This window comes from Camelus ferus, chromosome 31 (assembly GCF_009834535.1).
Source record: "Camelus ferus isolate YT-003-E chromosome 31, BCGSAC_Cfer_1.0, whole genome shotgun sequence".
NCBI lineage: Eukaryota > Metazoa > Chordata > Mammalia > Artiodactyla > Camelidae > Camelus > Camelus ferus.
The window spans coordinates 14,251,103-14,278,193 of record NC_045726.1 but is presented as its reverse complement, the minus strand read 5'-3'; the positions used below and the strand labels follow the sequence as shown (position 1 = coordinate 14,278,193).

Here is a 27,091-nt window from a genome sequence, read left to right as displayed (position 1 = left end):
ATGTTGGTCTAGTATGCAGATGGTTAGTGTAAATTGCTGTTGTACAGAACATACAAAAAAACACAGTGAAGTAAATGGGTGTTTTGCATAGTGTTTCTGCAGTAGACCGTTTTCCTGGTCATTGCAGTACTTTTCCAAATAAATATAGGCCTTCACTCTGGCAGAAACATGGATTCATGTTGTTTGTATCATTCAGTTTACTTTAGGGAAAGATAGCACACTCAAGAGGGGTAAGTAATGAAAGCACTGTAAAGGGGTCGGCAAAATTAAGGGACTCCAACAAGGGTGGTGATGTACACCCCCCAGAGTGGGGCTAGCAATAGTGAGGACCTTCAGGGGCAGGGGAAGGAAGCCTGGAGCTGAAGCTGTGGCTAGGGGAGGGCTGTCCAGCCAAGGCAGAGGAGGTCTGCCGGCCACGGCCCAGCCGGGGGCGGTGAGGGGGCACCTTTTTCTTCCTGCACTTAGTCTCCTGCTGGTACTTCCAGTGGTTGAAGCCAACTAGAAGGAAGAAGGCAAGGGAGCTTGGCTGTTGTTAGTCAACAGAGGTCAGCCTTCCAGAAACAGAGTAGGGTGGAGAAGGGCAGAAAATAGATCCATCTGGAGGGGCAAACCGAGAATATGAATATGTACACAGTGGGGAAAGGGGAAGTGCTTTCGCTGTCAGATCTGACTTGATCATTTCATGATAGCGCTACGTAACAAAGACCGGTTAGCCAAAGGCCTTAATGAAATGGGAAAAAAAGAACTATCTAAAGCATTATTTAAACTATGAGTTGCTTGGTGTTTTCTACCTTTAACTATGTATCTTAAACACAAATCAAAGAAGCTGTAGGCTGGTCAAAGAATAATATCTGAACGGACTCCCAGACTGTGGATCTAACTAGTTGTTGCGATCAACTGGGATTTAATGGTCTTTTTATTTTTCTCTTAATAACGCTGTTTCAGGCATCCTGAGCTGCGCCCTCCTTGATCTTTCTGCATCGTTCCAGTAGTAGCAGGGGTTGAAAGAGCAGAGCTAGAGGCGCCCGTGTAAAGAGTGTGTGCGGCCGGGGAAGAGGCAGCGGGCACAGCGGGCACAGCGGGGGCCTCTTTCTGATCACTGTGTTGCGTCTGCCCTCCTCAGGTACTCTCCTGCCTAGTACAGATCGCCTCGGTGAGAAGGTCCCTGTTCAACAACGCGGAGAGGGCCAAGTTCCTCTCTCATCTTGTGGATGGTGTTAAGCGAATACTGGAAAATCCACAGGTACGACTTTTGAGAATGTGTGTGTGTGTGTGTGTGTGTGTGTGTGTGTGTGTGTGTGTGTGTGTGTGTGAGATGAGTACATGCCTGCCTGTCATGACTCAGAAGGAAGTCAGTCTAGCGGTCACATGCAGCAGAAATCCTAGAACGCAGTCCGGTCTGTCCTTCAGAAGATTTAAGTACGTCCGTGCGTGTTTGTCTGTGTTTATAATGTTCACTCAAAGAGGAGCTTGTGTTCTTTCGCTTCAGGAATGCAGGATCACTCAGAAGGGAAAGAAGGTGAGGGCTCATCATTTTTCCCCGAGAAATTAAGAATCTCAAGTTTGTTTTTTATTTTCATTTCCATTTTTTGAAAATGCAGTATTTACCCAAGTATAAAGGACTGCATTCAGGTGGGAGAGGGAGATAGTTCTCATTCACATGTTCAGTCCATAACTCAGTTGCCCTTTTTGTCTTTTTCAGTCCCTACTTTTTTTTAAGTGTCACTTCTCCATGCTAGGAAATATTTTCAAAGCAGTTCATTTTTAAATATACTCAGTTCTGTCCCTCTTTTTAAAAATTAATCTATTCAGTCAACGAATGTGTGGAGCCATCCACCATGTTGCAGGGACACAGTGGTGAACAGAACAAAATCTGCCCTTTTTCTCTAATAGAGCAGGACATGTCAGGAAACAACCGTGCTGGTGTAACACACAAACAAACCAAAAGCGTTTTGATAAACAAGTGAAATACATAAAGAAATAAAACACATCGATATACTAATACGGGAATAAGTTTATTGTAGCCATGATGATAGATTGTATGAAATATTTGTATCACTGTGCCACGATGGTGTAGTTGTGCGTCATGATAAACCTGACAGATGTGAAAATGAAAATTTCATTACTTTTCCCTTGATCAGTGGGAAGCAGACAGCCCAGTCACACCCTAGATCGTGCCCCTTCTCTGCCATCAATCAACTCTACAGCTCCGAGCAGTACTGTGGTCCTTCTGGGCTGCTGTTTCAGACTCTTCCCATTGAGGATAACAACCCCCCTGTCTCACAGGGTGGTTTCTGTGAACAGATGAGATAATAGATGTGCCCATCCCTTTTAAAAGTGACTTTTTAAAAAATTGGTTTTAAACATTATACAAACGTATCATTCCAAGTGATGACCTGCAGCTCAGAAGCTAAAGCAGGCTCCCCCTCCTCGTGCCGTCCTGGGCGTCACTTGGGAAGAAGCACCGTGAGTCACACTTGACATTTTATTTTCCTCCCTGTGCTGTCCCCAGAGTTTATCAGACCCAAACAATTACCACGAGTTCTGCAGACTGCTGGCCCGGCTGAAGAGTAACTATCAACTGGGAGAGCTGGTGAAGGTGGAGAACTACCCCGAGGTCATCCGACTGATAGCTAACTTCACAGTGACCAGCCTGCAGGTGTGTCTTGGGTTGCTTGTCTCTTCTCCCGAAACGTCGGACCCTCCCCTCTTGCTCACCGGTGTTACTTAACCTTGCAAGGGTTTTCTCCCTTGGCAGAAGTGGGGGGAAGTACAGGACAGCCCCACGGAGCAGTTACGGTCGCAGCCCGCTCATTTTCCTTACAGAAGTTCACGGGGTGTGCTTAGAGGAGCGTGAGGGAATTGCAGGAGTAATTTTTAGACTCGCAGCAGAGAGAATTCCCTCACGGTCCCCCCGAAAGAGGCAGGCTTGGGACAGGGCGCCACGTGGACGAGTGAGGGGAGCCAGCGACCTCTCCGTCAGGTGGAGGGCAGAGGTCTGCCAGGTTTACGGCCTGCCTCAAAACCGTCTGAGGGGCGTGACGAGCAGTGCAGGGGCGTGGGTCCTGCCCCGTAATTTCTGGCTCGCTCGGTCCAGGGTGGAGCCTTGGCACCCTCGTCCCCAGCAGCCTCTCCACGAGACTCCCATGCACACTGACGTTTGAGAGCGCCTGCACGACCAGCGCAGGACAGCTCTCCTCATCTGATGCGTAACCCCTGAAACACCAATAAACATGTTAGACTGGTTGCTGTACACAGACCAGAAAGCCTGTAAAAGTTTATCTTTTTTTTTTTTAAGAAAAGTCTTTATCTTGTGTGTTGAGTGTCGGGGGGCTGATGTGTTGTGTGCAAAATCGAGAACTGTGCCTCCTGTCTTGGTTTCCTCAGCACTGGGAGTTCGCCCCGAACAGCGTGCACTATCTCCTGAGCCTGTGGCAGCGGCTGGCGGCCTCTGTGCCCTACGTGAAAGCCACGGAGCCCCACATGCTGGAGACGTACACGCCCGAGGTCACCAAAGCCTACATCACGTCCCGCCTGGAGTCTGTGCACATCATCCTGAGGTGAGCGAGCTGGGCGGCCGGCACCGGCCTTCCCGGGGCTCAGACCCCCACGTGGCAGGAGCGGACCTGATCCGAGTCCCACGGGAGCAAAGGCTGCATAACGGTCGTTTTCTCACGCTTCTTGTCAGCAGAGCAGCTGATGGGAGCATCAGGTCTGAAAGAAGAGTCTTCCTCCTTAACATGCTGTTCACTTCCCTGTCTCTCTGACCATAGGTGCTTCGTGTCTAAATGCAGAGGACGCCAGTATGTTTGTCCTTGCCACCAATTTTCTTTCATCATGAGAGAAACGTTTATAAGCTATAGATGACAACAATTTGCGAAGTCTAGGAACCAGTAGGTAGGGCAAGACCTGGCACAGATCCACAGTGCCACAGCTGCGGTTCTGAGGTCTCAGATGCGAACGTTAAAGTTCCTCCTAAGTCTGGCACAGAACTCATTTGGTGGCAGAATTTGACGTGTGCTAATACAAGACCATTTATAGTTGCTCTTGAAAGTTCTACTTAGTACGACTAGTCGCAATATTTATACATTTCACTACAGAAGTAGTGTATCTGACGTGCCACAGCCCGTCGAGGGTTCACGTTACATGGTAGAAACATCGTGTTGGCCCTCCCCCAAATCTGAGCATTTCTCAATTCCAAAACACACCTGGTCACAATGCCTTCATGCAAGGGAAGGGATACTTGTAGTCCCAAAGTTTACTGCAGTCACAACAAATGAGAGGCTAAGAACTGAGAGCTTGCAGGGGTGAGAAGCGTAGGACTGAGAGGGTCAGGGCAGACAAGTGTTAGGGACCAGGAATTGAAAGATTGGACACCCACAAGCAGGACATTCCTATGGGAGCCTGATGCTAGAGTGAGATGTCAGCCCTCCAACTGTTTCCGTCTTCCTTCCTTGGTAAAAAGTAGTGTTGGGATGTGGGCCTGTGCGATTGGACGTGGAGGCTAAGCGGAGATGAAGGAGGGCTGCTGCGATGGGGAAGTCAGCAGGCATGTTTTAAGAGAGCGCCTTCCCTTTTTCCCTTGGGAATAGAGATGGACTGGAAGATCCCCTGGAGGATACAGGTCTGGTCCAGCAGCAGCTGGACCAGTTGTCTACAATCGGGCGCTGTGAGTACGAGAAGACGTGTGCGCTTCTCGTGCAGTTGTTTGACCAGTCCGCCCAGTCCTATCAGGAGCTGCTCCAGAGTGCCAGCGCGAGCCCCATGGACATTGCAGTGCAGGAGGGTGAGTGGCCCGTGGCCGGGGCCTGGAAGGACGTGCCGTCAGCGCCCTTTCACTCATTGCCACCTCTCTTTCACCTTCCCCCCAGAAGACTTCTTCCCTCGTCAGTTAGCTCCATATACACAAAAGAATATTTGTTAATAATAAATGCCGCTGGGAGCTCAGGAAGAGCAACAGAAATCATACTAGCAGCGTTTAACTGTAAGGAAGTACTGCACTCTAAAAATAATGACCCTGTCTGATAGGGGGACCTTGTTCATCTAACAGATTTCCCCCCCGGCATCTGCCTTACCAGACCAGAGTGGTAGCTATACTCTGTAAAAACAGTCCGACTTCATGGCTTTTTCAGTGTTCTTAAGATTAAGGAAGCTCAGAGTAAGAAATGAACCTCACAGTGAAGAATTTCTTCATGAAATTGTCACTGGAGGTGACACTAATGGGTCCCCTTCCTGCTGCAGGAAGGCTGACGTGGCTGGTTTACATCATCGGCGCAGTGATTGGTGGCCGAGTCTCCTTTGCCAGCACTGATGAGCAGGATGCTATGGACGGCGAGCTTGTGTGTCGGTAAGTGCTCCCACAGAGGCTTCCTGTCGCCCCGCTGTGACCCGCCCACCCTTTGGGTCCTGAGACCACCGGAACTCGACGTGCTTCTGTTAGTGCTTTCCTCCCCACTTTTAGAACGTCACCTCATGAAGCTAACTGCCCGTGACAGTGGAGGACTGTTCAGGTCCAGCTTCAAGCCTCTTACACGTACAGCAAGAACTCTGCCTACAGTTCTTACTGAAAAGCCATCTGTAGTAACTCAGCAGGGAAACGACGGATACAGAATTAGGAGTATTAGAATGCAGGGTGGAGAGTAACTTTTAGTTCTTTTCAAGAGCACTGTCTCCAAGTGAATGAAATGTGGGCTGCTTCTGCCTCCCCCGAGGACGTCTAATAGGAGAATATCCCCAAAGACGGAATTACAGAGTTTCTACAGCCTTTCAGATCTCTTACCGTACACTTTTCCACCTACAGGGTTTCAAGTGATTTTGTATCTGTGTTATTCTCATCTTACTGAAAACCTATAAATGAGCATTTAGTGGTTTCTGAAGCTTTCCTTAACATAGAAGTATAAAAAAGGCAGGGTTTTTTAAATACCCTACTGCAGAGGTTTGCAGACCTTTTCTTCAGGACTCTTTACCTTCAGAATAAAAAGTATTGAGGCCCTTGAAGAGCCCCTGTGTCCGTGAGTATATCTAGCAATACTTAGGTATTAGAGAGTAAAACTGAGAAGTTTTTGAAATATTTATTAATTCTTTTAAAAATAACAGTAAGCCCATTCCATGTCAACATACAGTATTGTTTTTAATAAACTATTTTTTCAGAAGAAATTAGTGAGAAAGTGACCTTGTTTTAATGGCGGGCGTAGCAGGAGTCAGCTGGGCTCTCATCTCTGCTGCTGCATTCAGTCTGTTGTGAAATCACACATCTTGTGGCCTCTGGAAAAGCCCACTGCACCCCTCATGTGAGAATGTGAGTGAAAGGGCAGATACTGTTCTAGTATTTTGATGAAAATGGTTTTGTGACCTTGCAGAGAACCAGCACCCTGAAGCGTTCTCAACTTTCAGATGCTCTCCTTGGAGAGAAACACATTTTTACATCGTGCCTTAGTATTTATTGGTCCCCAGACATTTCAGTGCATAATTTTTATTCTTATTCTGAAAATCCCCGTTTGCCTCTCAGCCCCCGCTCTACTTGTCAGCTGCCCATTTGTCCTTAGGTGCCTCAAGCCTGACAGGTCTCCACCGCACGTCACACTGGCTTTTTTTTTGAAGAGCTGAGCAAAGATTTAATAGGAGTAAAATCTAACACTTTTCTGTTTCTGCAGCCTGGTGTGATGCTCTGTGTGTGTTGTAATGTAAACGGAGTTTACACAGTGTTTTGTATACTGGTTCTCAAGTTGCGTGTTGCAGCACAAAGACTGAGTCAGATTCGCTCATGATGTCACAAATAGTTTGTTACCTATTTTCATACTATCAAGATGTCAGATGATTCACTGGTCATAACATCATTCCCGTTCATTCAGCATTCACTCACTTGCGTTCCAGTATGCCTTCTTTCGGGGGGACAGGCTCGGGGAAGAGGGGTGAAGTCACAGGTGGCATTTCTGCTCTTGGTTCCTGGAAGTGTTACCTGCCTGTGAACATTCTCCTTCACGTGTCTCCTTTCCTTGCACGGCTCCATGAGAAAAAAGACTGAGATCCACTGGTTTAGTCCAATCTCCCTCATTTTATCGGTGACGAGCCAAGACTCGGAAAATAAACTGCTTTACTCAGGGTCTCACAGACGTTTCAAGGATGACCATTAGTTCTAGTCTTTTTCCCACTGTTTTTAAGTGATTACGAATTCTGCTTCTGTCCACAGTCACAGGGGACTGGAAGTTTTAAACATCTAACTAGTCATTCACATGCCTCGCCTTTGCTTCCTGTGGGGCAGAAATAGAGAATTTTGTTTTCGTCAGTGGAGCTTAGAGCCTGCAGAGAATGCCTCTCCAGGGGAATGGGTGACGAGAGGAGACGTGACTGTTCAGGGTGGGCCTGATCTGCAGCGCCCAGGATACCCTGCTGCTGAGAGAACCGTTGCTCTTGTTCCTCCAGGGTGCTCCAGCTCATGAACCTGACGGACTCCCGCCTGGCCCAGGCAGGGAACGAGAAGCTGGAACTGGCCATGCTGAGCTTTTTTGAGCAGTTCCGTAAGATCTACATTGGGGACCAGGTGCAGAAGTCCTCTAAGGTAACAGACTCTTAGTTGACTCCATTTAATTCTCACTTTTGCTTGTGGAGTTTCTGACTAAGAGAATTGGCTAATAACAGTTTAGGCACAATCTCCAGATTTTATGTTATCAGATGATCCAAATCATTTCTCTTAGTAGAATTTTGAGAGACTCATCAAAGAATTGGGTCCATTTTTCTAGTACTTCATGTGCTTGATAAATGGCCAATCAAAACATCCGTTGGTCTCCCCCACATTGACAGTTCTCAGCCTCTGTACATAAATTGATGTTTGGAACAGCAGAAGGTTTGACAGCACTGTTTTCAGCTTCAGGGTCGAAGAGGGACTGGTGAGACAGCTCGGCGTCTCTCCCATGTTCAGTAGCACTTAGAAGCCAGCTCATTGCCACAATAAGACCTCCTCAGCATTATTGTCCGTTTTCTTCTCAAGTCTTACCTCCTGAATGAGGACAAAAGTATTCCTGGGATACTATTTTTCTAATCATTCTTTCTTTTCCCTAAACGCCCTACCAGCTGTACCGCCGACTCTCCGAAGTTCTGGGCTTGAACGATGAGACCATGGTCCTAAGCGTCTTCATAGGAAAAATGTAAGTGTTTTGGCTTGCCACCAGCAAGAGTCCCTTGCAATCCTGTTGCAACTGTAAGATGTGATCTCGGCATTGTGCTGCCAGTGCCTTGGTATTCCAGCATTGATCGTTTGCGTCAGAAAATTGTGCATTTGAGTGTGTGACAAGCTGTGCTTAGAGATATGGCCCGGCCCCAGAGCATTCCAGGCTTGTACAGGCAAGGATTTAATTTTGTTCACGCGGAACCTCACCTGCAGCCTCTGGAATCACAGGTGAAGCCCCGTCACAGCATTAGCAAAAACAGGCCGTCCTCCCCAGTGGCTGGCGCTCAGCCTCTCGCCAGATCACCCTGCTCAGGATGCCCAGAGTGGGCATTCACTTTCTGGTGCCAATTTCCGCTAGGTGTGCCCCCGAGGAGAGGAGCCCTACTTTAAAACAGGCTTACTTACTCCTCTCGAAAAGCATCACACCCTTTGAGCGTCTTGAATCTTCAAAATCTAGTGCTGTTGTTTGAATTGTCATCAAAGTTGGAGCTCCTGATTGGCCCTTTTTTATTTCTTCTTCTTTTTTTTTTTTCCTTTTTTTAAAGTTATGCCCCTTTGTTTGCATTTTCCCCTTTTTAGGAGCTCAGTTTATCAAAGCACACACAAGGAGCCAAATAAATTACCCAGGGCTGTGTGCACTGTGACATTTTGCCTCCTTCCAACCATCCCAATCCTAAACACTCATATCCATGAGCTGGTTAATAATTTAAGATGAAAAAGCAACGGGGGTCTAAAGGACTCTGCCAGCCAAGAATCCAGAAGCAAGGGCTACTAGAATTCTGCAGCTGACAGTGGATGGTGCAGGTGCAGAATTGCATACGTCTGCATGTTATCACTGCCGCAGAAATCTCTTACCCTTGCTGCAGAAATCAGCCCTGGAGTGCCCCAGAATTCCAAGGGCCTGGGTATGGGCCAGTGTAGCTTTGGAACCAAGTAGTGAAGATTATCTGAAGGATAATTTTTCTAGTCAACCAAATGTAAGTACAGAGATTTTATACCCATTTTTCGTGGTTGTGATGTCTGTGAATTGGTGATGCAGATGTGTGGTGATTCTTGATGGATGATTTTCTTCTTCTCCCAACCCTCAAGGAAACCAGGCATATCAAAAGTGTCTCTTGCTTTTTTTCTTCTTTTTGTCCTCCAGCATCACCAACCTGAAGTACTGGGGCCGCTGTGAGCCAATCACGTCCAAGACACTACAGCTTCTCAATGACCTCTCCATCGGATATCCTTTTCAAAACAGGACCTGTAGAGTGCCGTGGCCTCAGAAATCATGGCCTCCTGCTGTTTCCACATAAAGCTTCCATTTAGCTTTATGTGTACTTAAGTATCTTCCATTGTCCTAGGAGCCAAAGGCAATGCCCACGTAGACCCCAGGAATGATTCCAGACCCTAAAAACGGGCCAGCTCATTAGCTGATAGCCCACTGCAGATTTATTCCTGGCTGTCTCTAAGCTGTAAAACCACCCAGCGGGTCTGTCTGGTAGATACACTCTCTCTGTAGCCAAGCTTTTAACACAGGTGGTAGCAGAGTCCATTTGGGTTGTCTGTCATCCTGTTCGCAGAAGCAGCCTGATTGCAAGCTTTGCAATGAAAGTGGCGGCAGAGCTTCCTGTCGCCGTGGACCAGGTCTGCTGTAGAGGCTGAATTGCTCTAAGACAGCCTGTCACAACCAGGGCTCTGCAAGAGAAGCAAACTCTGAAAATTAGGTGACTTTTTTCTTAATCTTTCTCCCAAAGATTGTACATAGCTAGTCCCATTCTAAGTGCATAGGAGAGAAGCCAATTTACCACACACAGTGGATGCCTTCGGCAGACTCTTAGGGCCTAATTTTCTCTTAGAAGCCCCGTTGAGAAAAGCTGCTCTAGGATGTTCATGATTCTTGGGGAGAACTGCTGGGTTTTGTCTGTTTTCTTGCAGATGGGAGTTTGCTGTGGGTATGCTTTCATTGATCAGTTAAATGCTGCTTAGAAGAGAACACATTTCTTTTCCCCATTTCCAGTGTCATACACAAATGGTTACGAAAAATAAGATCTCTGGGTATGGACTTCATAGTAACGAAAGAAACTGCTCGATTCTAGAAAGTTCTTATTCTGCATTAAAGAGTCTTAGTTTGCAGCATACTTTCCTTGACCTTCTTGCTTTGTCTTCACATACAGTAGTGTCAGGAAACTCGTGAAGCTGAGCGCGGTACAGTTCATGCTGAACAATCACACAGTGAGTGGTTTTAGCCCCTCTTCCTGACCCTGCTCCGCAGCCGTCCCCACGTGTAAAGGAGACGTTTAAGTTGAGCTCCTTGGTGCCGCTCAGCCTCACTCCAGAGCCTGTTCCCGGCCTCCCGTCACACTGCCGGGTTTCACTTGCTGTCGTCACAGCTGATCTCTGGGATCCACGGACCTGAGTTATGTCACCTGCTGTTTCTCGTACTAAGATAAATTAGCTGTTGGTGACAATGACTAAATTTTTTTTTTAATTTTAAATACCCCTCATACCCTTAAGGAATGATGATATAGCCATTCGCTTGAAAGGGCTCGGTCGTTCTAAACGTAGTGGCTTGCATTCTGCCTCTGGCCCATGTTTTTATCTTTTTAACTTGTTTTCTCTTTTTCAGAGCGAGCACTTTGCATTTTTGGGTATTAACAATCAGTCCAACCTGACAGACATGCGGTGTCGAACCACCTTCTACACAGCACTTGGGCGTCTCCTCATGGTGGATCTAGGTACTGCAGTAAATCCTAGAGGCTTGTGAAGGAATCTGGCGTTGTTCTGAATTTTTTACTTGAGGATAGAAAACAAGAAGGGGGGGAAGTCTTTTCTGTTGTTTCAAAAGTAACAAAACTATCTGAAATAACAGCCTGATTTCACCAAGAACTGATCATGCTGTCGTGGTCCCTGTAACTGGAAGAGAGTAACAGGACGCATCTTAAGTTTTCATCTGATGAGCAGTAGTTTTAAAATTCTGTTCGTAATTCTCGTCTGTAAAATAGTGGGATTGAGAGTGAGACTCCTCAGTGCATCTGGTCTGGCCCATGGCCCTTCCGCCCCCACTTCACTAGCAGCTGTGAAGCGGGAGGGCTTACGCGCCTTTCTAGCTGTGGGGGTGATGTGAGCACTTTGGGGTCGACTTATAACTGAAGCTTAATGGCATCATGATTTTTAGCTATTTAAATTTAATCCTGCTAAAATTACGTTATAAAATGTTCTATGTTTATGAAAGATTACTGAAAAAAAAAAAAAGAAGAAAGGCCTGATTTAAGGTCGAGTGTCGCCTGGTTCTCATACCCCAGACCCAGTCCTTTCTCCACTGACCGTACTTCTCACTTAAGGAAAAATAAATACACACAAGAATCTCTAATATTGAAGCTCAATTTTTAAACCCTTGGGACATCCCTGGACTTGATGATTTGCGCAGTGATAATTTTTTGACCCTCTGAATTACCTTTGGGTCTGCTTGCCTTTCACACCGTCTTATTTTCCACACACACACAACCTTGCATTTTTTTACACTGGGGTCACACCCTGGGTTGTTTTCCTTACAGGAGAGGATGAAGATCAGTATGAGCAGTTCATGCTGCCACTCACGGCAGCGTTTGAGGCTGTGGCCCAGATGTTTAGCACGAATAGTTTCAACGAGCAAGAAGCAAAGGTGAGTGTGACTGGGCAGCTTCTGGCTGAGGGCAGTCCCGGAGGCTGGAGAGCAGTGCAGAAAACAGTGCTCACTCATAGGTTTTCCCCTGATCTTAGTTTTTTATTTAGTCTCTTGGACTCAGGGATTTTGAAATAGAAGAACTAGTATAGATTTATAACCTTTTTTATGTAAAACTGTGTTCTTAAATAGCCTTTAGGATTTTTTGTCTAAATTTTCAAATGAGCGAGCATAAAGTTAATTTTGTATGTTTTCTCATTGCTTTTTTAATCTCTGTTGTGTAGTTATGCCCCATTTTCATTTTTAACACTGCTTCTTAGTGCCTTCTCTCTTTTTTCTAGATCAGTCCTGCCAGAGAGTTGTTAATTTTATTAGTCTTTGCCTCCTCCAAAAATTTTGTTTTCTTTTTTTCCTCTTTGCTTTGTTTTAGCTGTTTCTTCTCTTGCTCCACGTGTTTCTATTCAGTCTTTATTTTCACACATTTTCCTTGGGGTTGTCCTCTTAATATCACTTCTTAGCTTTTTGGCCCTTCTTTCCTCATATAATCATTTAAAACTATAAATCTCCCTCTAGGTGTATTATTCTACAAGTGCTTTTTTTTAATTGGGGTAAAAAACACATAAAATTTACAGTCTTAGCCATTTTTAAGTATACAATTTAGTAGCATGAAGTATATTCACATTGTTGTGAAACTGGTCTCCAGAATCCACAAGTTTTTACATGTAACGTTTTCATTATCATTCAGTTCAGTTCTTTGTATTGTCTAATTTCCATTATGATTTCTTCTTTGACCCGTGAGTCATTTAGGAGAGTTTGTCCATTTCCATATATATGGAATTTTAAAGTTACCTTTAGTTACTGATTTCTGGCTCTCAGAAATCAATAACTAAAGGTTATTGTCATTTCTTGGTTTTTGCTTTCTTCATCTTTCTATTTCACGCACACCTGCTCTCCTTACCTATAGATCTCTGTACCAAATCCAGAAAACACCCGACTTCTAATACTTGTAAGACTTCTTTGCAGCAGCGTTCATAATGACACTGAGACTGAATTTTAGAGCCACCAAATAGCCAGGGGGATTACCCCCTAAAATGCCGGGCTTTACCTAAGATTCTGTAATTCTCCTTTCACCTACAGAAAGCCTCTTCGTTTTCTCTCTCCAGATTAGCGGGGAAGTCAGAAAGCAACACGTGTCCTGCTCTCTCCTCTTTACTCCAGTGTGCTGGAGGCTGGGATGAGCAGCACTCAAAGCTAAAGTTAACTTACCAATAACTTAGGCCGAGTATCAGCCACTATCGTGGGTAATTGAGGGGTATTAGTGAATGTCAGCCCTTTCCCCCATCACATTAGTTCCATAACAAAGCAAGTAAAATTAATGGAAAGAACCACCTTGGCCATGAATTCAGTCATCATCATATCTTTGTCATGCCTCATAGAACAAGTCTTTCAGATTGCCCATGTCTTAGACTTGAGAACTGAGCTTACGGTATCAGTTTAGGAATAGAACTGTTTACTTAAAGCAGGCTGTTAGCGGAAGTGCAGATGCTTTTGACAAATGAGTCAGGACACCCAGGTTGCTCCCTCCTTGAGCCTACTGATGACTGTTAGCTTTTAACAGCAGCCTTATTGCTGTTCAGGGCCCACAAGTAAAAGTTCTGTTGGGAAAGTGAACATTGGATTTGGAGTCTTGGACCTATGAGTCCTAATCCTGGCCCTCTTGCTACCTGCCAGCACGACTCTGAGCAAGTTACTTGACCTCACTGGGCCTCAGGCTCTTTTTCTGTAAAAGGACAGTGTAGTATCTCATGGCTCCAAGATCCAACACATCAGTCTCCTTCCAGACACCCCAGCCGAAGGGCAGGTCCCTTGTGGACCCCTGTCTTCCTCTTCGCGGGGTCCGCACGGTGTTCCTGTGGTGCTGGCGCCTTTGTAATGAGATGTGATGGCGCTTCTCCCGTGGCTTCTGCATCCTGTTTTGCTTTTTTTTTTTTTCTTGCTTCTTCATTAAGCTTTTTTCCTTTTCCATTTCTTACATGTGATTTATCACATTAATGTCTTAAGATTTTATCAGCCTCAGTTTTGGCTGTAATGGGCCAGGAACCATCCCTTTGTCTTGGTATAACAAGCTTCCAAAACTCATTTTCCCAGTGAAGAGACTCCATTTTACTATGAAAGAGACCAAGTCAGGGTATTTGGGAGGGAGGCATTTGTTGAACAATGGGAAGAAGAGTTTGACTCCAGACGTGGAATCCCCGTCAGGTGCTTACGGGGTTGGTTTTTCTTCTATTCTAACATATGTTTGCCTTCCCCTACAGCGAACTCTAGTCGGCCTAGTAAGAGACCTGCGAGGGATAGCTTTTGCCTTCAATGCCAAGACCAGCTTCATGATGCTGTTTGAATGGATGTATCCTACCTAACTTGAACTAGGAGTGGACCACAGTAAACCTTAACTGGAGAGTGAATGGGTGATGGAGTCCCCGGGGAGGAGGGTGGGGGGCGAGTTGAGAGGCAAAGAAGGTGAAGAGTGACCCCAAAGGCCTGCCATATGTCTTGTAAGCCGTCACTCTGGGGTGGTCTGATGACTAACGCTGCCTGCTCTGGTCATTGAGATGGGGGAATGAGTGTGGTCCCAGTTAGAAATGCCTGTGGAACTGTTGCATGTGAATTTTGCTACACTTTAAAAAAAGAGAGACAGTTTGATCTACTGGGAAAAAAAGGCAGCTTTACTAGGAATTAGAAAGTCTAACCTTACTAACTTCACAATCTTGAACAAGTCACCACAAATCTGAGTGCCGCTGTGTCTCAGATTGTTATGTAAAGGAAATAGCTGGTACTCTGACATCATGTCACAGAGGTGGTAAGAGGATAAATAACAATATGAAGCACGCTGTGCTCTTCAGAAGAAAGGCGTTGTGTAAACTGCAGTGTGTTGCTAGATGCCAGTGACAGTTAAAGGACACCGTCACCGGCATCTTCTGTTAGAAAGACTCCAGGATCAGCAGCAAGAGACAGGAGACTAGAGAACTGTCATTTGGCAGTTTGTTTGACCAGTGCTGAGAAATTACTTTAAATTCTGTACCTTTCTGGATTCAGAATTCTTCCTTAGCTTTTCATTTACAGCTATCCATCCTACATGCCAATTCTCCAGCGGGCAATTGAGCTATGGTACCATGATCCAGCCTGTACCACACCTGTGCTCAAACTGATGGCTGAACTGGTTCATAACAGGTAAGCAGGAAGGTCTTCACAGGGCACAGCTGCCCTCTTACCTGAGAAATCCCTAAGAGAATTTTCTCCATCTAGTGTTCACAGCAGATTGTGGAAGATGCTAAGAATCACTGGTGTCAAAATTTAAAAACCACTAAAAGATAATGTGTGTGTGTTTTTGTTTGAAAGCAGGTTGTCCCCAGTTACACAAAGCCACTGCTGCTTACAGGAAATAAGTCATTTTAAAAAATCTACTTTTTGTTTTTTTAACAGAGGTACTGGGGATTGAACCCAGGACCTTGTGCATGCTAGGCATACACTCTACCACTGAGCTATACCCAGCACCCCAAGATATCTACTCTTAAGAGAAGTGACTTTGGCAACCAAAATTCTGATTTCCCTGCCCACATGTATAAAATTTAACATTTAGTGATGGTGCCATATCCATCACATTCCACAGTTCACATTTTATAGAGACAATTGAGACGGATACGGTCATGTTAGAACACTCCTCAGAAAGGGATTTATCAGGCAGATTACAGCTGGATTGGTAAAGATTAATTTTATAGGAAAGGAGAAAGATTTCCAACATACAGATTTTATCTGCATCTGCCTCTCATGGGACTCCTGAGAGAAATAATAATTTTTAAAACTACCTTAGTGAAGAAGTGGGTGATACTCACTGAAGCTATAACCTTCCATGCGGCTTATAGTCAAGACTTACTCATTTATAAAACAGATATTTAAGAACCTCTACTCTGCCGCCTTGGCACTTCCATAGCTACTGTGCCAGACAAAACCTCTGCCCGCTTAAATGTTACATTCTGGGGGGATGAAAGACAGTAAAACAGGCGTGGAGGACCATTTCAGACAGTGGTACGTGCTATGAAAAAAAATAAAATAAGGCAATAAAATACAGGGGAAGTGAAGGAGAGAAGAGTCAGAGAAGGTAATATTTAAGCTGGGATCAAAGTAACCAGATTCCGGCAGCCCTGCACACGAAGGAAAGAGCGCCCTGAACAGACGGAACACGCGCAGAGGTCCTCGGAGGGCGTCAGCTTGCCGGGACTTGAGTCAGCAGAATGCCACCGGCCGGCACGTGGTGAATGAGGGGCCATGTAGGCGATGAGTCAGACGGGGGCAGAGGCCAGATCGGGGTGACCTGGTGCACCGGCAGCAAAGAATGGCATGCCGTCTTACTGCGTGGGAAGCTGCAGCACTTCAAGCAAGGGGTTAAAATGATCTCAGTGACATTATTTAAAGATGTCAGTCTAGCTCCCCGTGGAGAACTGGAGAACGAGCCTGTACGGCCAGGGGTGGGAGCCGAAGGACCGCACAGGCGACGGGTGGGTTCAGGGCATGTGGTGGGGCTCGGTCCTGGGGGGTTCTGTGTGGGGAGGGTAGAATCAAGGGGACTTCTGGATTTGAGGCCTTGCCACTGGGATCAGTGAAGCCCGCTCAGCAGCAGAGCAAACCGAGGAGGTAGAGCTCTGGCCTAGGGGACAGTCAGGACCCCAGCTCTCAGGTCCTTTACCTCGTCTGCCCTCCCCGCCTGACTCCATAGTTACTCCCAGTCCCGTGGCACCTTCTCTCCTTACAAAGTGGGAGCGATGCCAGCAGCCCTCCCTCAGTTGCCACTGAGGCTGTAAAGGTAAGTGCAGAGCAATGTCTGAGGGGCTGTGAGTCGGTACCACCAAGATGTGACTGGCAGGAGCTATACTTTACTCAGACTGAGAATTTTAAGAGAGTAATTTTACCTAGCGCCTCATTTTTCTTTGTTTCTTTTAAACGTTTTCAATTTATGCAGCAGAACTTAAATCTAGTATGTTAAGTCTTCAAGATACAAGCTGCTTCGCTGGGTAAATATCTTAGGTGAACGCAGGCATTTCACATTAGGACAGGTGGCCTGCATGTCTTAGTGCAAAAAGAGTCCCCTGCAGTACCAGGTGAGCGCCTGAAGCGCCCAGTCTCCCAGCAGCTACCTGACTGTGTCTTCTTTGTGCTCTCTGCCCAGGTCCCAGCGACTCCAGTTTGATGTCTCTTCCCCCAATGGCATCTTACTCTTCAGAGAAACCAGCAAGATGATAACGATGTACGGTGAGTGCTTAAGAGGAGCAGAGCCTGGGAGTGGGGTCCGGCTCAGTCGCCAGCTGTACGCAGCGTGGGCCACTCACACACTTGTGTCCCAGGGCCAGCTGGGGCCCGGGGCCTTTGGAGCAAGGAGGTGGAATTGGTACGTGATTGAATAAACGTGCGTCGTGTGTCTACTCAGGCAATCGCATCCTGACACTAGGAGAGGTCCCGAAGGATCAGGTCTACGCACTGAAGCTCAAGGGCATCTCCATCTGCTTCTCCATGCTGAAGGCTGCTCTCAGCGGGAGTTACGTCAATTTTGGAGTCTTCCGTCTCTATGGGGACGACGCCCTGGACAATGCTCTACAGACCTTCATCAAGCTGCTCCTCTCTATTCCCCACAGTGACCTCCTGGTAAGCCCTGAGCTTCGGCTGACAGGCTCCAAGCCCCTTGTCAGGTCAGGCTTTGTTTTGCTGAGACCGTGACTGAATGTTTCCCTGGAGGACTGTAAGCTGGCTCCACCTGGGTCTTTTGTCTTCCTGTTTGACGGGAGCTAAGCTTTTTTGCTTTTGTTTGTTTTTTGAGAGCTCTCGCTCTGTGCATGCCGAGGTACACAGAGCCGAGTAGACTTCCATCCTTTCTCTCACAGGATTACCCCAAGCTCAGCCAGTCATACTATTCACTACTGGAAGTCCTGACGCAGGACCACATGAACTTTATTGCGAGCCTGGAACCTCGTGTCATCATGTACATTCTCTCTTCCATTTCTGAAGGACTTACTGCACTTGGTAAGCACCTGGGTGGGCTGGTAGGTTGGTAAACAGAAAGGGAGAATCTTGCCCCGGAATCCAAAAGGATTCCTGCGCTGGGAAATTGGCCCTGACAACAGAGTGCATAGCTCCTGGGCACATTCTCGTCCTAGCAGCTCCTTCCTGACGCCCTCCCTCAGACTAGGCGCTGTGCTCGGCGCTAAGGGTACAGCCGTTAGTAGCACGGAGTCCCTGTCCTTTCGGGGCTTTTTATCTGGCAGATGAAACAGACAGTGTGTAACTGCAGTAACCTGCTCCCACACAACAGTAGGGGCGGGGACGAAGTGCTGTGGGAGCTCTCGCGAAGAATGTACCTAAACTCCTGGTTTTGAAGAGGTGGGGTCCTGCCAGGCTGGCCGGAAGAATTGGTAGTGAAGTGTAAACCTAAGAGCTGAACAGGCGTTACCAGACGCGTGGGGGACGGGGCCTCCCAGCAGCAGCACAGGGGGCAGGGAGGCGCCGGGAAGTCCGGGAGCTGGCACACTCCGGTGGGCGGGCGGGAGAGAAGGAAAGGGGTGAAGTGAAGATGGGGGGAGGGAGGGAGAGGTGGGGCAGATCTGGAGACCATGAAGGGCGCCCTTACGCCAGATCAGGTGTTTGGATTCTGTCCTTCGGGCAGTGGAAGGGTTTACACAGCTGGCTCCAGGAGGTTGTTCATCCTACTCCACCTGGTTCTTGCCAACCATTTTGTTACCAAGCTGCCTTGCAGCAGCCCTCGCAGGTGTGTGTGTGTTCAGGGAATAAAATACATTTTATATTAGGCTGAGCAAAACATAAATAGGAAGATTAAGTTAGCTGCAAAACAATCGCAATATAGTGCAAATGCACAGAGGACTCTTGGACTGTCTACCCTGGTGAGTTATCCCCAGTTCGGTGCCACTTCTCTGATAACGTGTTTACCGCCAGCAGGGTGCCTAGCTGTATCCAGAGCAGGCCAGCCAGGGTATCAGGCCCTGCCTTGGAAGGCTGTGTTACAGCTTTTTGAAAATAGAAGGGCCTCTGCATAGACGGAACCAGGACGGTTTACTCTTTTAAGGGCCCATCCCGCGGTTCTCTGGCCTCAGCTCTGCCCACGCGCTGCACTGTGGGGTCCCCTTTATAAGGTGCAGAGACGAGCCTGCATCTTCCCGCCGCACACTCCCCGGAGGTGCCACTCTCACAGGCTGCAGATGTGGATAGGCTGCATTCAGCTGGGTGGGTGACGTCGCCCAGGTAGCTCGGGGTACAGGCTCACATCTCAGACCTGGATTCTGATCACAGCCCTTCCAGTTACTAGTAGTGTGATCTTGAGGCAAGTCACATAACCTCCGCAAACTTCGGTTTACTCGTTTGCAGAGCAGAACACCCACTTCCTGGAGCTCTCAGAAAGGTAAAGCAGACACCGCGGCCAACGAAGCCCTTAGCACAGTATCTGGCACAATGAAAGCACTCGCTGTGTTGTAGGGGGTTTGTTACCTTTTGTGAAGCAGAAGACAGAAATCCACATTACACTGAGTCAGTAGTTTCAATGTTACTTACTTGTATTATTAGCTATTATGACACTGCTCACTTTCAAACTTAGAAGTGGACCTTGCTGTATGATGAGGGCGAGAGGTTAACAAGCAGCGGCCCAAGCAGCGGCCCTGGCTGCACCGGCCACAGTTTCCAGCCTGACTCTGTGGGGTCTCAGCTAAGGGCAGTCTGCGTTTGCCCAAGTCCCCGTTAGCAGCTCAGTGTCCCTGCTCTGCTCCACTCCTGCCCCTCTTTCTTCCAGACACCATGGTGTGCACAGGCTGCTGCTCCTGCCTGGACCACATCGTGACATACCTCTTCAAGCAGCTGTCACGCAGCACCAAGAAGAGGACGACACCCCTGAACCAGGAGAGTGACCGCTTCCTGCATATCATGCAGCAGCATCCAGAGATGATCCAGCAGGTAGGGAGCTGAGGGGCAGGGGCAGCATGGGGTGTCCCACATGGGAGAACCGCTCTGCGACGAGAGCGCGGAGGCCAAGCAAGGTGATGAGTCTAGTGTTTCACCTGGTTAATGCTGCCAAGGCAAAGTTTACGCCTTAAAATTGCCGTGGATTTTGAGTTTGCTGAGTAATCACTGGATATGGATGTAGAAAATCTGAAAAAAATCAGGTTCTGAATTTTTCTTCTGAGAGTCACACCAGTGCCCATAACCTGGGCCTGTCCCTTGAGCACTGTCCTCCTTCCATGACAATGACCTTGTTCACCCATTGCCGTAAATGGAGGCCAAGTTAGCGGTAGCCAGCGGTAAAATTTGTACTGCCACCTGCAGAACAGAAGCGAGAATGCAGGACAAAGGAAATAACCAGCCAGAGGGAGATCAAACCATACACTTGCCATCATTTTATTTCTATGCAGCATCTTTTCAAAAATAAGATCTGCAGAAACACACCAGGTAAAAATAGATAAGGAAAAATAGATTTTTTGCAAATAGTATTTCAGCCAATCCCATCTTTGTCTACATTGTTCTCTAAAGAAGTAGTGAACGTCCCAAAAACATTATAAAGCTCTTTCTTCTGAGAATCGTTCCTGGGAACTACAGTGCAAGGCGATTTTGCATATTATAATCATTTACTTGATCCGTCCCATTCTCCACAGAAATCGGGGTTAACTGGGAAGGTCTGTTTTTAAAAGAATTATCAAACCAATTTAAAGAACAGGAAAGGAGTTATCTCGGCAAGAAAGCCTACCTTGTAATACAAGGTCAAAAGGAAGCTTCCAGAGATACCTGTTTGGCTCGCCCTGGACAGAAAAGGCCCTGCGCCTGATAAACTCCTCTGTTTGGAGTCTGTGATTCCCTCCCGGGTGGCCGTACACGAGGTCACTCCTCAGGTTCTCCATTTCCAGATGCTGTCAACGGTGCTGAACATCATCATCTTTGAAGACTGCAGGAACCAGTGGTCTATGTCACGCCCTCTGCTTGGCTTGATTCTACTTAATGAGAAGGTAAGAGAGCCAGCTCCCTGCGGTCACAGAGACACCCCACCCCCCGATGGTGAAACGGGGGAATGGCCCATTTCTGAGCGTGTCCTATTCGTGCTTTGAACACCACAGTCACTTAATGGTCAGAAGTCAGCCCCTGGGTGGGGCAGGTCAGACAAAAAGTAAAGGATGAGGAAGTGTTACAAGGAGAGGGTGCACCTGGAGACCAGAGCACCCGAGACCTGAGTCCTGGCTCCAGCCCTACCATCAGCAAACAGAAATTAGCTTAGAGATCGCTAAGGAAGGAGGATCTGGAGCCGATGGCCCTCACGGTGTTTACAAATTTAAAATTCTTGACTTTAAAGTAAGATAAAAATGTATCATCTTACCGGTGCTTGAACTTTAAAAAACGTACCCAGTGTTGGTGCCGGTTCAGCGCTCCATTTTTTCCGGGAGAACACCCCTTCCGTCTGCAGCCGATGGGAGGCCGGTTCGCCTTTCCCCGTATTCTCTCCTCACCTTCTCTCGCTTTGCCCCGCAGTATTTTTCTGACCTAAGGAACAGTATCGTGAACAGCCAGCCACCAGAGAAGCAGCAGGCTATGCACCTGTGTTTCGAAAACCTGATGGAAGGCATTGAGCGAAATCTTCTTACGAAAAACAGAGACAGGTGAGTGTGGAGGGCCCTGCCAGAAAATCCTAGGCAGTTGTTGTTTTTCGAATCACTGAAATAAGGGAGATGCCTGAGAAGCCCTCTAGAGGCCGTCTGAAGCAGCGCTGCCCGACGGAGAAGCAGGCCCCGTCGGTGACAGCAAACTTCCCAGTAGCCACACCTGAAGAGGGGAAAAAATAACAAACAAAATTCATTTCGATGTTTTATTTAAGCCACGTATCCAAAGTATTATCATCTCAACTATAATCAGTATTTTTTAATTTAGAATTTTAACATCCTTTTTATTGTAGTAAGTCTTCAAGGTTCTGTGTGTTTCACACTTAATAGGGCATCTTAATTTGGATGCTAAATGGATTTTTAAATTTTCTTTAATTTTAATTAATTTAAAATATGGCATTTTAATTTAAAGTTAATTAAGATGTGACAGGGGAATTTTGAATTTAAAATTTTTTTTTAATCTGATTCAGTTCCTCAGTTGCACTGGGCACCATTCAGGTGCTCAGTAGCACCACCAAACTAGACAGCACGGGTCCCCTGGCATTAAGAAATGAGGCAGTGACACTCCCTTCCAGCCCCCACCTTGTGAGGGCTACTTCCCACCTCTGTCAGTGAGATTCCTTTTGTGCTGCTGTGAGCCCAGGACAGCCCTCAGAGCCCTGGATCGCGAGGCCTGCCATGAAGCTGTCAGGTCAGAGGGGGCACAAAACTGGCCCAACTTTTCCTTAAAGTCTTAAGACTGAGATGAACCAACTTTAGAAACCACCCATCAGTCCGCACACTCTGCCTCGTGAGCCACTTGCCAGCTAGAAACATTTTAGGCAAAGGCCTTTCCCTTCCGCCCTGCTCCCCCAACCCACGCGCATCCTCTCTGCAGGTTCACCCAGAACCTGTCAGCATTCCGTCGAGAAGTCAACGACTCGATGAAGAATTCCACTTACGGCGTGAATAGCAATGACATGATGAGCTGACACCTCCTTGGACTCTGCCTGTACAGAGCAGCGGCCCTGTGGTCTGGCCCAGAGGGGCGAACAATTGCAAAGGAGAGGGCCTGGCTGATCCTGGCTCGCTCCTCCAGGGGTGTGGGGAAAACAGCAGAGGTCACCTAGCTTCTTCCCCAGGGAGTAGGGGTGTGCGTGCACTCACAGGGGCAGGGCGCTGCTGGTTCCGGGGGGCTTGGGTGGGAAGGGCGGTGGGAGGAGATAGAGACACAAGCGTGTGAGACTCCAGCCCCCTCCCCCTGGGGCCGCCCAAGGAGAAGAGAACCCCCAGTGTCCTGCCACAACCTGCCTTGTATAAACATGTACATTTTTTCATAACATTTTGAACAAGGTTTATATTGACTCAAGTTTAAAAACAAAGTGTGACTGAAAAATTTTTACAGAGTCTAGTGCTGACGTGAGGGATTGTGTATGCGAGTGAGGAAAAAATGCGTATTCTGGTGGCCTGAAGCTTTACTGGACGAGGATGTGTGAACGTGCAGAGATATATTTAGTGACACAGTGTAGAGGCAAAAAAAAAAAAGTAAAAATTCCAAATGTATATTTTTTCTTATTGCCCTTTCCTTGGCCCCCGAATTACCACTTCCTGGTCCTGCATTATCCTTGTTATTAGGAACTCTAAGCCATGCAAGCACCAGCCCACCCCGGCCCCGGCAGCCGTGGGTGCTGCCCGAGGCCCCTTGGCCTCCTGCAGCGGCAGACGGCTCCAGCCAAAAGTGTTTGGTGATCTCAGCTTCATCCTTTTCCCCACTTTGCTTCCCCTCCTCCTCAGACAGATGCCTCTTGCTTTTAAAAGTCAGATGTACCCCTGTGACCCAGGGTGCTTGGTCTCTGTAAAGGCGGGGACCAGAGAGAAGGAACCGAGCCGGCTGCTCTCCCGTTGAGCAGCTGGGATGAGTCCAGCAGAGGCCGCCACGTGCGGCCAAGAACTCTTCGTCTTCCCCAGCCCCCGGGGCAGCGTGCGTGGGTGTGTGCGTGTGGATATTTATATGTGTACCCTGCACTCGTGAATGTATGAACTGGAGGAAGTTACGACGGTGGAGGGGTTCTTAATAACAAGGTCTGCCTAGCATGAAGTATTTAACATCCTCCCGCCCCTTTAAAAATATACATTTTTATAAAATGAAAACCATAATAAATGTTTTGAATATTAAAAAGAATTAACCTACAGAGGAAAAGTAGTGGGGAAAGCTGCCTGCCGTGTACTTTTCCCACATCGTTGCTGCTAGTTGTGCGCATCTCTAGTTCAGCTCTCGCCCATGGGACACTCATCAATTAGGTTTTATTTTATTTTCTCTCCTACCCCCAGAAACAAGCCTGTTAATTTTTTTTTCCCCTTCTCCTCTGGCGACTGTGTGGTGAATCCTTTCTTGCGTGATCAGGTTGCGGATAGACTTGTAAGGGTGTTTGCTGCATACAGTGTAAGCATTGTGACCGCCAATAAACTTAAGTGGTTTCTACTGACCTGGTTCGAGCAGTCCAGTCCAGTGTGTCCGCAGGGGCGCGCCTCACTCTGAGCACGTGGAGACGTGTGAAACGTGCGTTCCTATGAGCCAGCGGGTGACAGGGACCCCCTCAACCTTGTGAAATTAGCTCGCATCTCACTGGGCTAAGTCTGACTCAAGGTCTTTTAAAGAGAGAGCTGGTTTAGTGATGTATATATCTATATAAAAACTAGGCTGTGTCCCCAGCACGGAAGTGAAGCCACTCTGCCTCTTCACAGGCTTCCAGGTAACAAATGGCGCGGCAACCAGCAGAGAAGTAGTAACAGCAGAGACCCCGGCTTTGTTGCTGTTCTGACATCTCCTCTAATGTGGGCTGGGCTTCACTCATTAGACCCTGGCAAGTCCAAGGATAAATGCTATCCCCTAAAATACTTCGCAGAATTATCAAGTGAAGAACATAGTAGTTAACAGGGACTATTTCGCGTCCCCGTGCTACGTAGGACCTCCGTATAAAACAATTTAGTTGCCAAGAACATTGAAAAGTATTAAGGTACAAGGGGGAGGGTGTAGCTCAGTGGTAGAGCACGTGCCTAGCGTGCGGGAGGGCCTGGGTTCAGTCCCCAGTATCTCCATTTAAAAAAGCAAATAACCTAATTATCTCCTCCTCCCCTTTAAAAAAAAAAAAAGAAAGAAAAAAATTTTTTAAGTATGAAGGTACAGATACCTACCTGCACCTTAATACAGACTTAGTCATCACGGGCTCTGGAGGGCCACTCTCGTCTGCTGGATGTACTGCCACCTTTCTCTGCTGTTTCCATCTCTGGGCCAAAGTTATTTTGAAGGGCAAAAAAAAAAAAAGTGTATTCTAATAGCTAGAAGGCAAACAGAATTGATTCATCTTCGCCAAGTCTGTCTCTAAGCCTAGTAGAAACAGAAACTGGTCAGGCTTCATTAATAATGCAAAACACTCCAGCCACATGCTCCAGTGACCTGGAACTCTAGTTCTGTGGTAAATAAGACAAATAACTTTCTCACAGGTACTTGAAGAAGAACCCCCTCTACCTCAACTATCCTGAGATGTTGATTGATGAGCAAAACTCTCAACACCCCCCACCTTTCCTTCCACAAAAACAGTTTCAGAGGCAGGGAGCTCACCAGAGATGGTGTCGTCTCGGTGCAGCCCTCAGCAGTCCAGTCGTGACAGTGCCCAGAGTTAGTCTTCCCCAGCCACATCAAACATTTTAAACAGTGAAGCAGCTCCTTTCATAATTGACAGTTTTAAGAAGGACACCCCAAAAATAGCCCTTTTTCCTGATCAATTTCACATGATTCAGCATAATAAATGTGAAAGCTATCTTTAAACTCTGAGTTTCCCCAAGAAATCTTGTGGAGGTTTTATTCAGTTGAAGCATGAGTTTATTACCTCTAGGCTATCCTGGGCGTCACGTCAAGTGTCTCTGGGCAGTGTCCCCTGACACCAGCTGTACCTGAACACTGACAAAACACCTGGATCCTTCACTGCAGATTATTCCACCGTATTATGTATTTGTTTCATTGGCTTTGCCAGCAAATAGGGTTATCTATCCCCCTATAGTATAAACCAGACAAAGGAAGAAGGGATTTGACCCAGGATCCAATTTTAGGTTTTTAGATTTTAAGAAATATGGATTTTCAGCCAAGTATCAATTTTCTAATGACAGGTGATAAGCTATTAAGAAATGATAATTTCATATTCTCCAAATATGAATTTAAGAACTTGTTTTCTTCTCCCCAAGTCGGAAAGTGTTCTACTACCTTATGAATTTTCAACCAAGTGTGGAAACAGACTTCTCAAAATATCGATGGTCGTGTTACGGGTAAGACAAATTGATTCTAAAGCCACAACCTCTCTATATCCCGTCTACCACCAGCCCACCCTCCCTCCATCCAAGATCTTTGGCTAGATCTACAAACCTAAGTTGCCATGTGAAGCTACCCAATTGCCAAAGGAGAAAAGAAAAGCAAAGAGAATCACAGGGAACCTGCAAAAGCCGTAACTCATAAGGCCTGAAAAAAATGTGTATGACTGTAACTATTTAAAACTCCTAGTTCTTTAAATATTTTTAAAGTAGACTTGATTTTTAAAAAGTACTCGCCAGCCATAACACAACAGCCAGTTAGGTGCTAGATAATGTCTGAGAGGATCTTTGCGTCTGTAGCATGTCTCCTGGGTCCATTCCATCTATCTTGGGTTTCTTTGATACTCTGGAATTCTCTAGTCAGCCGCTTTGGTGTATTTCAGGATCAGTGGGTCACTAAACAAATCAGCTGCCAGACAGTGGGACATCAGATGATCGGAATGGGGAATGAAATCAAGCTTGGAATATTACCCCCTTCCTCAGAAAACCCTTATGGTTCTCAGGACTGCCTGGCTGCTGTCTGTTCATTCATCAGAACCCACTATAAGCCAGATACCTTTTGGAGGGTCAGCAACAGAAAAGGAAACTCAAAAGAAAACCAAAAAACATTATTGGCAAGGCAGATTCATTGCCACTCTTCTGTATAGGAAGTGCCAACTGACTCCAGTGTGGTGAACAGTTCTTATACAAACACCATATACAGTGATACTTTAAATTCTGTTTGATAATCATGAAGACAGACAACTCATAGTAAACATAAGTGTAACAGCATCATCTGTGTTACAAAGGAATGAAGAGTGACTCATGAGTTATCTCCTAACCCCTGCTATTGGATAACGAATTGAGCAAGTCCACACACACCTGGGGCAACCAAACTCAGAATAAAAACATTAACTGGACAATAGATGTGACCTTAGGTAAAGCTCTTCAGCGTCCGACAGAAGTGACAGGGTGGGCGAAGGTGAGAGCAGTACCCTCAATATCCCAAGCCACCCCTCTTTGGCCCTTAGACAGATGACGCTGCAATGAAGTTAAAGCATCCTCCCAAGGCTGAATTAGTTCAACTGGGAAATCAGTGGGGATAAAACTACTTTTCAGTTTAAGAATATAACAGGCCATTATCGTTTGTATTTTTCGGAAAACCAATTCCCCACCTTTAACACCTTGCAGTCTGGGACGGGTTACAAAGCAAACCAAGTCATAAACTACTAAGCAAGCTACTACAAACGCTGCAGGAGAACC

General features: G+C 46.8%; 1 protein-coding gene across 2 annotated transcripts in view; it reads left to right on the top strand.

Annotated features, from left to right (window-relative positions):
• The window catches only part of XPO7 (exportin 7), a 72,676-nt gene extending 49,000 nt beyond the window's left edge, over positions 1 to 23,676 (top strand). Inside the window, exons 9-28 of one of the 2 annotated variants that reach the window (XM_032471026.1) lie at positions 1,124 to 1,243; positions 2,513 to 2,659; positions 3,388 to 3,560; positions 4,593 to 4,786; positions 5,242 to 5,347; positions 7,423 to 7,558; positions 8,071 to 8,144; positions 9,312 to 9,392; positions 10,321 to 10,384; positions 10,779 to 10,887; positions 11,707 to 11,813; positions 14,129 to 14,217; positions 14,934 to 15,041; positions 17,035 to 17,117; positions 17,293 to 17,507; positions 17,744 to 17,882; positions 19,657 to 19,817; positions 20,762 to 20,860; positions 21,378 to 21,505; positions 22,383 to 23,676. In XM_032471026.1, the coding sequence (XP_032326917.1) occupies positions 1,124 to 1,243; positions 2,513 to 2,659; positions 3,388 to 3,560; positions 4,593 to 4,786; positions 5,242 to 5,347; positions 7,423 to 7,558; positions 8,071 to 8,144; positions 9,312 to 9,392; positions 10,321 to 10,384; positions 10,779 to 10,887; positions 11,707 to 11,813; positions 14,129 to 14,217; positions 14,934 to 15,041; positions 17,035 to 17,117; positions 17,293 to 17,507; positions 17,744 to 17,882; positions 19,657 to 19,817; positions 20,762 to 20,860; positions 21,378 to 21,505; positions 22,383 to 22,476 (2,427 nt within the window). In that variant the 3' untranslated portion in view covers positions 22,477 to 23,676. The remainder of the gene's footprint in view (positions 1 to 1,123; positions 1,244 to 2,512; positions 2,660 to 3,387; positions 3,561 to 4,592; positions 4,787 to 5,241; positions 5,348 to 7,422; positions 7,559 to 8,070; positions 8,145 to 9,311; positions 9,393 to 10,320; positions 10,385 to 10,778; positions 10,888 to 11,706; positions 11,814 to 14,128; positions 14,218 to 14,933; positions 15,042 to 17,034; positions 17,118 to 17,292; positions 17,508 to 17,743; positions 17,883 to 19,656; positions 19,818 to 20,761; positions 20,861 to 21,377; positions 21,506 to 22,382) is intronic. The other variant, XM_032471025.1, reaches the window with a different exon arrangement.
• Positions 23,677 to 27,091: the final 3,415 nt, after the last annotated feature.